This window comes from Kryptolebias marmoratus, linkage group LG22 (genome assembly GCF_001649575.2).
Source record: "Kryptolebias marmoratus isolate JLee-2015 linkage group LG22, ASM164957v2, whole genome shotgun sequence".
Taxonomy (NCBI): domain Eukaryota; kingdom Metazoa; phylum Chordata; class Actinopteri; order Cyprinodontiformes; family Rivulidae; genus Kryptolebias; species Kryptolebias marmoratus.
The window spans coordinates 4,569,288-4,582,024 of record NC_051451.1 but is presented as its reverse complement, the minus strand read 5'-3'; the positions used below and the strand labels follow the sequence as shown (position 1 = coordinate 4,582,024).

Genomic DNA, 12,737 nt, shown 5'->3' with positions numbered 1-12,737 from the left:
GAAACACTGGGTGCCTTTAAATCTCAACTTAAAACCCACCTGTTTAGAGTTGCTTATGGCTAAATTAGGGTTAGAGTGCGGGTTTTTGATGTTTGTCTCTTTCTTACTGTTTATTCATTGTCACATGCTGTTTTTATTTTGTTTTTTAATTATTTAAAGCACCTTGAAATGCCTTGCTGCTGAAATGTGCTATACAAATGAAAACTGATTGATTGATTGATTGTTGTGTTCAGGAGCGGTTTGCTGATGGTTATGGTATGAGCAAGCAAATTTTAAGGACAACGAACACACGTACATTTTATTGATGACAATTTGATTGCACAGAGATGTCATGATGAGATCCTGAAGCCCATTGTTGTGCCATTCATCCACAACCACCACCTCATGTTCATCCAACCTACATTGCTCTCAAATGATTTGATCAGAAGTCTGAAAGGTGCTTATGTGTTAGAGATGACTCTGAGCTACTACCACATTAACTTTTAATTCAATATATGAAAATATGGCTAAGTGATAGCAATCTTTGTTTTTGTTAAGTTTCATGAACTGTGGTGGTCATCTCAAATCAGGTACAGTGCGTTCCAAGAGTTTCATTGAAATCTATCTACTGGTTCATTACATAGTTTTCTAACAGCAAATAACATGATTATATGCCTTTTTTGGCAGTGGGCAATAATTGCTCCACACAAGTTAATGTTTTTGCACAATTATTACAAAATTACAAATATTTTGTAATTTTCTACAACTGTCAAAGGGTACAGAAGAACAGACATGTTTACTTATTCTACACACACTCTTAGCATGATCTGTCTAATCACACCAATCTGGTGCATAGGAGAACAGTGGAACAGTGTGTAGAGAGCGAGAGTTACAGCAGCTAATGTACCAAACCTGACATATGTTGAGGGAGTTTGTGGAAACGCATGGCTTTAATCTGTCTGCGCTAACTGACAAATGGACTGGGAAAAAGCTGCAAAGCAGTGAGACCTGTTGTTCAGCCATGAGCATATGTCTGATGGATTGAGAGCACCAGGGACAAAAAAAAGAGTAAGGGACGAGTATAAACTTGTAGAATGAATTTCCTGCTGTCATGCCGCTTGATGTTTAAAAGAAAGTAAAGGTGAGGCAAGAGAAAGAGGTAAACCAGAATCCAGAGTCCAAACCAAGATAATTTAAGATGGCTAATTCTTCAATTTAATCCAAAAGACTCACAAAATAATTGGATAAATCCCCCAAAGACTGCCTCAACACACACAAATCCATCCATGGTGTCAGATGTCCATCAGTGAATTCTGCTTTTCTGACATGTAATACAGCTGAGAAACAGGATAATGAGACTGGGTGTGATCCTGAGAGTTGAACGTGAAAACATATTTTATTTTTACTGATGTTGCTGATTGATACCTTATGTATAGAGACATATGTGAGTCAATGCACTGTTGCACAGCAGGGATTTTCTTAATTCACGGAGGTTGTAATGGCTTTCAGGATATTTGGCTTTGACTGGACAGTTCTAGGTAAAAGACAATTTATAGTCTATCTATGTGCATGCCTGATAATGTAATCCTTAGTTAAATTAAAACAAATATTATTTATAGCACCTTTATAAAGTTACACTTAAAAATCCTTAAGTAAATTTAATTTTGTTTAAAAAATAATTTGTTAAAAAGACAGCTTTATTTTACCTTGATTAGATTTTTCAGTTCTATTTGGTACTCCAAGGCATTTTGCAGAGTTATACCCTTGAGAGTTATTGAGGAAATATGTGTTCTTCCAAAAGTCTACCTTACATTAATCCTAAACATGCCTGTTTACACTCTTGATAGAGACAATATCTGATTTAAAATGAAAGGTTTGGCCATATTGAAGTGGATTTCTGTGTAAAGGTTATGCAGAACTAATATCCTACTTGTTGTAGATATCTTTTGGAATGACCTCAGTTTGGGGAAATAAGAGTTTGCATCAAAAAAGACTAATGAGCTAACAGCTAGTTAAAACATGACTAAGACCAATTGTGATTGATTGCTAGTCTTCAAACAGGTCCAATATTTAAAATTTCACAGCAGTTCATTCAAACGCTATTTCATAAACCTTTATAAAGTTTGTCATGGATCAGATTATTATATAGCTCACCCAATGCTTGTGTGAAAACAAATGACTGGATTTCGCTAAGCTTCAAACTTGAAAGAGGCACCAGGCAGGGCTGTCCTCTCCCCCCTCACTGTTTGCCATATTTATTGAACCACTGGTGGCTGCAATTCGCCAATGTAAAAATATTTCTGGAATTCAAACAGCTAATAGAATACACAAAATTTGTTTATACGCAGATGTGTTGCTGTTTCTGGGGAATGCAAACGCCTCTCTTACAGAGACAATTACCTTAATAAATAATTTCTCAACAATTTCAGACAACTATATTAATTGGAACAAATCAAAGGCCCTACTTATCTTCTCTAATATCCATCTCTCCCGAACAATTCCTTTACAGATCAGAAACATTAGGTACCTGGGCATCAATATTTCTAACAGGCTGAATGAGCTGACACAGTTAAATTATGTTCCATTACTTAAATTATTAGAAGGAGATCTCACACTGTGGAGAATTCTCCCTCTGTCACTTATGGAATGGGTGACTTTTATCAAAATGATGGTTCTCCCTAAAAAAAAACTATATCTTCTCTATGATCCCAGTTAAGCCATCTCAGACTTGGTTTAAAAGCTTAGATTCTATCATGTCAAATTTTTTATGGATATCAAATACCCCACGGATCAGTTTAAAAACATTACAAAAGGCTAAAAATTTAGAAGGGCTGGAACAGTAGAAACTGCAGAAAACGACTCCTACAAGACAATGATTTAAATAAGACCAACTTCACCCCAGACCACATCTGTACCCTGCTGGACCTCTGCCTTTTAACCACTTAATTCAAATATAATGACAGTCACCCATTGTGGCCAATCTCTACATGGAGGAAGTGGAAAAGAGAGTCTTGAATCCTTTGAGGGAACAACAGCAAGCCATTGGTTCAGATATGTGGATGATGCCTGGGTCAGAATTCAAGCTAAAGAAGTAGAAGCGTTCACATCAACTCTGTTGACAACGTTGGACTGTCTGGTTCACATGGAAAGAGAGGACAGCTTCAACATTGAGGTCTGCAGGAAACCAACCCACACAGATCAGTACCTTCTGTTTGACTCTCACCACCCACTGGAACACAAACTCTCTGTCATCAGAACTCTACAGCATCGGGCCAAACACATCCCCATGAAGACAGAAGAGAAGGAAAAGGAACAAAAACATATTAAAAAAACTCTCTAAATATGTGGATATCCTAACTGGGCTTTTGTCAAGCCAGCGGGGAAATCTACAAAACACACCACTGAACAGAACAAGGAGAAGAACAGATGGAAAAACATTGTCATCTCTTATGTTGCTGGAGTATCTGAGAAACTGAGAAGGATTTCCACCAAACACAACACTCCAATACATTCCAAACCATCTATGTCAAAAGAGAGAAACCAACTTTAAACAGAGAAGGTCTCAGATTTCAGCTTAAAAAAATCTATAATGGAGCATTAGGCCTGATACCCAGCCAGTTTCCCTCCAATCAACACCTGCATTCATGTGACCAGAGTGGCCCATCTGTGAGTCAGGCTAACAAAGACCGTAAAGAGCTATTATCGTGAGGAGAATACAGGTAATCTGCATGTGACTCTAATTTACAGAAAATTTCAGCTTTAAAAGCCCAAACTCCACACACTCACTGATTTTTTTAACTGAATTGATTCAAAGTTGCATACTTTAAAACAGGCATCATGGAAGATTTTTTTTTAACTTGGAGCGATATTCTGCTAACATGACCATCATAAAGAATGGTATATTTTTTCATCTTAAAGAAGGATCAGAACCACCTGGCTTAATTGTATGTAACCGATAGATTCCAGTTTGTATATGTATATAATGAATCTTCTTTGTGCACCAAAGTTAGTCATGGAGTTCCTTAGGGTTGAGTACTTGGACCAGTACTATTTTCTTTTTGTATGCTTCCATTAGGGAAAGTTTTTACTTTGTGAATGACTCAAGGGAACTTGATCTCTTTACTGAGTGACTCAGAATAATCTGAGTTCATAAAGTGAACTAATTTTACAAGCTCTACAAGGCAACATCTTCCCAGCTTCACAATGGCTTTCAGTAGCAGTACATTGTAGAGTGTAGACAAAATTAATAAAAAACTCAGGATTTTGGTGAAACTAATGAGAAACCCCAGCCCTCTTTGAAGCTCTATAGCTGAGTCATATTTCACAGGAGAATGCTAACTGTGCACACACAAACTCTCATTGGCTTTTATTGTACCCAAGCTCTGTATTTTTAAATCTCTTTAGAAATTTTCTAGGTATCAATTGTACTCTAAACAATAAAAGTTCTTCAAACATAATTCATGCTGTTTCTGACCTGCAGATGTAGTTGGTCTTGCATGAGGCCTGTAGTTCCAGACAGTTGGGTGTCTGTTTTTCCTCATACGAGCAGACAGGAACAATGGTTTGACGTCTGCGTTCAGAGCATGCTTTCTGGTCACTGATGGGACATGAGCAGAACAGCATGCCATAGCTGTGCTTTGGATGAACCTGTACACCAAAACAATTATGACAACATTAACTACAAAAGAAGATATTTCATTATCATCCACTGTGCTTTTATATTAATATAAAGATGCTTTGTAACTGCTGCTAAATATTTTTGTGTAAATTATACCTCAAGGGATTTTTAAAAAGGTTTTAAAAACAAAACAAGTAGACTTCTATTCTGTAGTTGACATGTTTTACTTCACATCCAGGGAGCTTTCCTAATTTAAAACTGAAGACAGTGGAGTTCCTGTCATGATCGACGGAGGCGGAGGCGAACCCAGAAAACTACGAGCAGCACAAGAGACGAGACGGAAGGTCGACAGGGTGAATCATATTGCTTGGGTGACTGGTGAACTGGAGGTGAAGGTGATTGTAGATCTGAGGATGAAAAATTTAAATGTCCTTTTAGCTGGGTTACAGTGGCGTAGATGTTGGAGTAGTGTGCCAGATTGAGGAGACCAGGGCGGGACAGAAGGATTTTCTCAATAAGAGAGAAGGCGATAAGGTTGTGCTTTGGGTCTGAGTTTACAGCTGTTGAAGAAAGGAGTCTATTAATCTGATTGGAGATGTCCATGAGGTCAGCGGGTAATAGTCCTGAGGCTCTTATGTGAGCAGAAACGTGCTCCAGCTCGGGGGAAACCAGAAGGCGGGCTGAGGAGATTGTGGAGGCGTCACCATTAGCGATCCTCACAGGGACAAAAGGAGAAGCAATGGTCCGTCCCACCGGAGAAACCGTGGTGGCGGCGGTCCGTCCCACCGGGGAAGCTGTAGTGGCGGCCACCGCTGGCTTCCTCCTTTTCCGACGTCGGTTGTCTGACACCGTGGAGTCTGGTCCTTTCAAAAAGGAGAGCGGGTGCTCCTCCCGCAGCTCAGCCAGGATCCAGACCTTTTCTTCCGGGGTGAGAAGAATTCCCGTGTTCGAGTCTGCTGGGTTCAGGTGTGGTCGGATCATTCTGTCATGATCGACGGAGACGGAGGCGAACCCAGAAAACAGACTCATAATGCAGAACTAAAGAAAAACTGATTTATTTGAACGAAACCAAAAAGCTGACGGGGCAGCAGAACAAGAACCAAACCAAAACCAGAGACACGGAAGTACACAGGACTAGCATAGAAGAAAACAATGATCCGACAGCGTGATGGGGGAATTGACAAGGTATAAAAGCACAGAGGATGATGAGGTAAGTGGGAACAGGTGAATGATAATAATAGCTGACAGGTGGAGATGGGCGTGGCAAGTAAACAGATAAGTGAATGACTGAGGAGGCATGAGTGATGACAGGAAACAAACACAGACACACGAGGCAGAAGGAACTCAAACCAAAACTACAAGATAACAGAAAATAATAAACACCAACTGAAACATAAAGCAACTAACTGAAAACCAAAAACCGAAATGACATAATATGTACGCTTATTCACATTCAGATTAATTTTATTTCCTTCCCACTGGAGAGACGTAAGGGTCTTTGTTTGCCTGACTCACAAGACAGATGCTTTGGTCACCCGCATGAAGGTGAATTTGTGAGACATTGACTGGGTATCAGTCAATGCTCTGTTGTAAGTTTTAGAAATCTGAAATATAAGACCTCCTCATCTGTTTATTTATTTGTTTATTTTTTGTTTGATATAAATTGCTTTCTTTCTCTGGATTTACCATGTCCTGGATGTATGAGAATCTACAGCATACCTCTGAAGGAGAACATCATTTCATCAACGCTCCATACACCTGCTGATATTTACATAAACAACAACTGGTGTACAAATGCTACAGATATTGTTAGCCACTGCTCAGAGAACACTGAGTTTTTAACCCTCAACTGTTGCCCATTCTACCTTCCGAGAGAATTTAAAACTGTCAATATCACAGCTTTTTATATCCCTTCCAGCGTGAACACAAAGGAAGCGCTTTCCATTTTGTACCAGGATGTGAATGAACTACAAAACACACCCGGATTCGGTCTGTATAATCGCTAGCGATTTTAATCAGGCCAATTTAAAAACAGTAATGCCATACTAACATAAGTGTGTGAACTTTGCAACAAGAGGGGAGAACATACTTGACCAGGTCTACACTAACATCAGGCAGGCTTTCAGAGCAGTTCCTCATCCCCACCTGGGTTCATCATCTGCTCTCACCACCCTCTATAGGGGTGCTATCGAGAGCATTCTGACCAGTAACCTCTCTGTCTGGTACGGCAGTTGTCCAGCTGCAGACAAGAAGGCACTTCAGAGGGTGGTGAGGACTGCAGAAAAGATTATAAGATCGCCTCTACCAGCCCTTCAGGATCTTTACAGCAGCTTGCGGTGTCGCACAAGCAGATTGGGAAACAGTTTTTTTCCACAAGCTATTAGATTAATCAACTCATTGAAGAAAACTAAATGAACATTTCAAGGACATTGGAGAACATTCCATAAACATTTATTCATTGCACTTACATACAGTATCTGTATTACTGTACACTACTTGTATGTTTATTGATTGTATTTTTTTTACTGTACAGTGTGTGTGTGTGTGTGTGTGTAAGGGGGGGGGTATTGTCAATATTTTATGTTTTATGGTTTTATATGTTTTTTAATAGCACATTGGAGACTGGTGAAACGCAATTTCAAACTTCTGTGTTAACTTAGTTAGATAGATTTTTGACAATAAAGAATACTTGACTTGATCTAGCTTTCACAGGCAGCTAAAACCAGAAGGAAATGACCAGAAATATACAGCAAAACTGAACATATTGATGCACTAATGGTGACAATTTCATAAATTCTGACTTTCTTAATGTTAAATTGCAAGGTAGACACCAACAAGGCAACTATAAATGACAGCCATGCATCAGTTCAAGAATGTAATCACGGTTATTTAAGCAATACAAAAAAAAAGCTGATGCTTAAATTTTAAAGTTGGTTCAAGCACAGAAATCGAAAACGAACATCAGTTTTAAATTAACAACTTAATGATTTTTTTTTTCTTTTTTAGTTGAAGATGCAGCAGTTAAGTTATCACAGTGGACAACATAGGCCATGGGCTGTAATTACAAAGCCCCTCATCATTTTTTAGAAAATGGAACAGACACACAAAACATCTCTTGTGCTTGATGGATAAATTGATGTCTGCTTTCAGAACTTGAAAATCCAACCCAGAACAAAAAAGCTCCCATGATTAGTTTGTTAACTTTTGACAGGCCTTCTAAGTTATACACAACCCTTATTTTTAAAACTGGTCCTTTGTGGTGGACATTCAGCTTCTATTCCTTTCAAAATCTGATGTTTGTGTAATTTTGTTTACCTTACCTTGTCAAAGAACTGCCGCAGGGCTTTGTGGCACTTCCTCTTGTTGCAGACTTCTGCGGTAGAGACACGGCTGGTGCACGGGCTTATGTAGGCTGAGCGGTACTTCTTACATGTGTCGTTCAGGTTGCAAGCTTTGGCGGCGTTCAGACAGTTATTCTCTCGGGCCACCGCAGGCTCACCTACAGACACAGAGACATAAGGTGAGAATGTCAGAAAAACTGTTGAAGCAACACAAAAGTGCCAGTATATGGTGATTTGTGAGGCTGATGATGAACTTGTTAGTTTAATGGGGCATGTGGGCAGAGAGAATACCTAAAACCATGACCTTGTAGTTGCCTGTGTTTGTTTGTTATTACCTTATGAACCATTAAATGGCTTTAACTGAAACTTTCATAAAGCTATGTATTACTGTGTATTGATATGCAACTGTGTAATAACAGACCCTCAACATGGCTGGCAAATCAGGCTCGTGTGTGCAGAAAGTGTCAGTGTGGTGTTCATTTAGTCATCAGAATGAACGGCCATGTCAGCTTACACAAATTACCAGAGTTTGTCTTGATTTACAAATAATTAACATTTTCAGTGTAAATGGAGCAAAATATGCATGCATATTTTTTTCTGATAATAATCAAATAAAACTGGTGAAGTCCGGTGTGATGAACAAAAGTTGTTTTAAGGACAGCACAACACATCAAGGAAAAGAAGAAAAAGAAAGTGGATGCTTTGTGTTGATGGTCCAGTAATGCATTAACTGCTAACATGACAAATGACATGATTTCAAAAATGATAAAATTTTCATGTTGGAAACATGAAATTGTCCAAAATGTCTTGGTATGCTGAAGCATTAAGAGTTTCTTTCACTGGAACCAAACAACCAAGCCCAACTCCTGAAAAACAACCCCACACCATAATTCCCCCACCACCAAACTTTACACTTGGCACAATGCAGTCAGACAAGTACCGTTCTCCTGGCCACCGACAAACCCAGACTCATCCATCAGTTTGCCAGAGAAGCGTGATTTGTCACTCCAGAAAACACATTTCCACTGCTCGAGAATCTAGTGGTGGCATGCTTTAAATCACTATAGCTGATATTTTGCATTGCACTTGGTGATGTAAGGCTTGGATGCAGCTGCTGGGCCATGAAAACCCATTCCATAAAGCTGCCTATTCTTGAGCTAATCTGAAGGCAATATTAAGTTTGTAGCTACTGACTCTGCAAAACGTTTGTGACCTCTGTGCATTATGCACCTCACCCGCTTTGTGATTTTACGTGGCCTACCAATTTGTGGTTGAGTTACTGCCTTTCCCCAATCACTTCCACTTTGTTATAAAACCACTGACTGGACTTATTGCACCCTATCACGGAAGCATGCTGGAATTCCCTGATCTCCTGAGAGCAACTCATTCTTTCACATATATTAGTAGAAGCAGTCTGCATCCCTAGCTTGGTTTTATACACCTGTGGCCATGGAAGTGATTGGAACACTTCAGTGCACCTCAATGAAATCACATCTCAGTTCACATTTCAAACCCAACAGGACTCTCTGACAGAGGCTGGTCCATCCTAAGGACAAAACACCCAAACGCAAACTTAGCAGTGTGGTGTATGCAGTTCAGTGCAGTGAGTCCAGACCTCTTTATTGGAGAAACCAAACAGCTTCTCCACAGATGCATGGCTCAACACAGGAGAGACAGCTCTTCAGGACATGACTCAGCTGTCCACCTACACCTCAAGGGTAAGGGACACTCTTTTGAGGACCAAAATGTTCATATTTTGGACCAAGAACACATATGGTTTGAAAGTGGGGTAAAGGAAGCCATTTACGTCATATGAGAGAAATCAAGTTGAAACAGAGGAGGAGGTCTCAGATTTCACCTTTCAGGAATCTACAATGGAGCATCAAGCCTGATATCCAGTCAGTTTAACTCTAATCGGCCCATTTGTGAGCCAGGCAAACAAAGACCCTAAAGAGCCTCTATTGTAAGTAGAATGAGTGTAATCTGCATGTGAATCTACATTATATTATACAAGCTCCTTGTATGAGAAAGAAAATGTCTTCAACTACAGAAAAGTGCAGTGGTTTTTGTTTGCTTTTTAAGTGATATAAAAATATCGGGTATCATGTTGATTATTTTAGATTATTGTAGCAGTGGATCATTTATCATAGTTTTATTACTTTTGTTAAGTATTGCAGCATCAACAGCGCTGATCTTGAGGGCAGAAGTTGAATAGAGACATTTTACTTTTACACCCCAACATCCCCTCTCTCAGAGAGCTAACATCACACAGAAAACTGGTGTGGGGTGACGTAACGCATTACTGAGCAGCTAAATTGCACCACATTGTGGTAGAAACAAATGACCACTTCTCAAACAAAACAACAATAATACAGTCAGTATCTTTACAACTGCAGTACACAAATCAGATTTCTTAACAACTTTAACTAGTACAATGTGTAAATTATTGCAGAAACTTCTTAAAAGTGACAACTTTGTGATTGGGTTCAAGCTTTAAAGAGATACTGCACATTACAATGTTTAATATAAAAACAGAATAATTTAAATTTTCTGCATTACTGCAACATTACTGCAATTATAAAACAGAAATATGTGCTTATCTATTTTGCTTGGTAACCTAAGGAGCCATGTTTTTGCTTTGCAGGAGCAATTCTAAAATATTTTAGAGCTCCAGACATTGAGCCAGAGGGATCTTTCAAACTTCCTGAACAGGAAGCCCCAGGGCCATCATGTTCCTCAGGACCTCCTTCTGATCAAGAAGCAGAAAGTCATCTTCCTCTGCACATTTATAAAAGCCTGTTTTTGGTAAAGCAGTAGATCCAGTTGACTGGCCATCAGTTCTCTCTCATTCATTCATTACTGTATCCCAATATGTGGGTCACCATGAGAAATGCCTACACGCTGCCTGTGACTGTGGCCTCAAAAGAGAGGACTTTCTCAAAGCTGAAACTTATCAAGACCTACCTAAGGTCATCCATGGGACAGGCACCCAGGACAGGTTGCAAGTGTATCATAGGGTCACATAGAGACAAAGGAGACTACCATTCACGATCTCAGTCATACGTAGGGCCAATGTAGAATTGCCAATGAACCAAAGATGCATGTTTTTTGGTCTGTGGGGGGAAACCAGAGTAAACACACATTAGAACAGGGAGAACATGCAAACTCCACCCAGAAAGCCCCCTTGCGGGAAGCGGTCCTGCAACCTTCTTGCTAGGAGGAGACAGCTCCAACCACTCACTGTACTGTTGTAACACCCTAGTACTTATATCAATACTTGGAATTAGTAAGCACTCAAATCTAAGTACTTGAACTTGTGGTTAGTGGTCCATCTCTATTTTTAAATTAAGTAAAAAAAAAAAAAATGTTTGGTCAATGCTTTGCATTTTGGTTTAGGGGAAAGCAAATCTGCATTAAATACCATGCCTGGAGAATCACAAAGGAATTATTTGTGACCGACATGGTGCTCAGAATGACGCCATAAGAAAAGGGATATTTTAGCTATTTACACGGCAAAATCCTCTAATGTCTCATTATGCAACCAAATACATTCTGAATTGTTGCACTTCCAAGATAATTTTTCATTAAAAGATGGAAATGGTTTGTGGTGCAACATGCAGTTTGTTCCAACATGTTTAATTTTGGCTGATACTGAGAAAATGATAGCCCAAAAATGCTTCACACAAAACCACTTAAAACAAACAAACAAACAAACAAAATAACGTTATTAAGTGCCAAAACTAAATCTAAATTTTTGGCTTATGTTGTGAGATAAAAATCACTACAAATTATCAGATAACCAGTCCTATCTGGCAAATACCCAAATATGGTGCAGGTATGGGAGAAAAAGAAACGTTATGTGTGCATATATATATATACATATACATATATAGTGTGTATACACTCATTGGCCACTAGGTACACTTGCCAGTACTGGGTTGGACCCCCTTTTGCCTTCAGAACTGCCTTAATCCTTTGTGGCATAGATTCAACAAGGTACTGGAAACATTCCTCAGAGAGTCTGGTCCATATTGACATGATAGCATCACGCAGTTGGTGCAGATTTCTCAATTCAATTCAATTCAAAAATACTTTATTAATCCCAAAGGGAAATTAAATGTTGACGTAGTATGGAGTGAAAATAGTTTCAAAATACCTGTGCGTGCGTAAAAGTAATTGTGGGTGTGTAAAAATATTTGTGTGTGTAAAAGGATTTGTGTGTGTGTAAAAGGATTTGTGTGTGTGTAAAAATATTTGTGCGTGTTTAAAAATATTTGTGTGTGTGTAAAAATGTATTTGTAACTCATGTAAGCATCTTTGTGTGTAAGTTTGGATGGTTGTTTCTGTGAAACATCATTGTAAGCCTTAAAAAGAAAATAAACCTTTTCCTACGCCTTCAAATGTTGAAAAAGTACACACAAGTCGCCAGATACACATACACAAAACTGCAGTTACGTACAGATCCAGTTACGAGTGCACAACTATTTTTGAGACTCATTTCAGCTTCCGGGGAGCTCACAGTGCGTAGATGTTGCGTTTAGGTGCTAGTAGAAAGCTGGGTCATCTGAGTTTTCTTCAGAACATTGTTTTTTCCATAGTTCAACACGGTCAGTAAAACGTGCAAGTTTTAACGTCCACTTACTTCTGACGGTAGACCACGACCGCGATCACTGGGCTGAATCTGTGTATCATTCACTCTTTCCATTTTCAATTGACTATCAAAAATCAAATAATGAAAAAAGGACTGGTTATTTTATTTTTTTAATATGACACCAAAAACAAATAAATGCCTGTTTTTT

The 12,737-nt window shown here is 39.0% G+C and overlaps 1 protein-coding gene across 1 annotated transcript in view; it reads right to left on the bottom strand.

Annotated features, from left to right (window-relative positions):
* The window catches only part of gfra1a (gdnf family receptor alpha 1a), a 199,591-nt gene that overhangs the window by 37,582 nt on the left and 149,272 nt on the right, over nt 1-12,737 (bottom strand). The window contains exons 4-5 of the mRNA XM_017436020.3: nt 7,918-8,096; nt 4,454-4,626 (exon numbers count right to left, since the gene is read on the bottom strand). Of these exons, the coding sequence (XP_017291509.1) occupies nt 4,454-4,626; nt 7,918-8,096 (352 nt within the window). The remainder of the gene's footprint in view (nt 1-4,453; nt 4,627-7,917; nt 8,097-12,737) is intronic.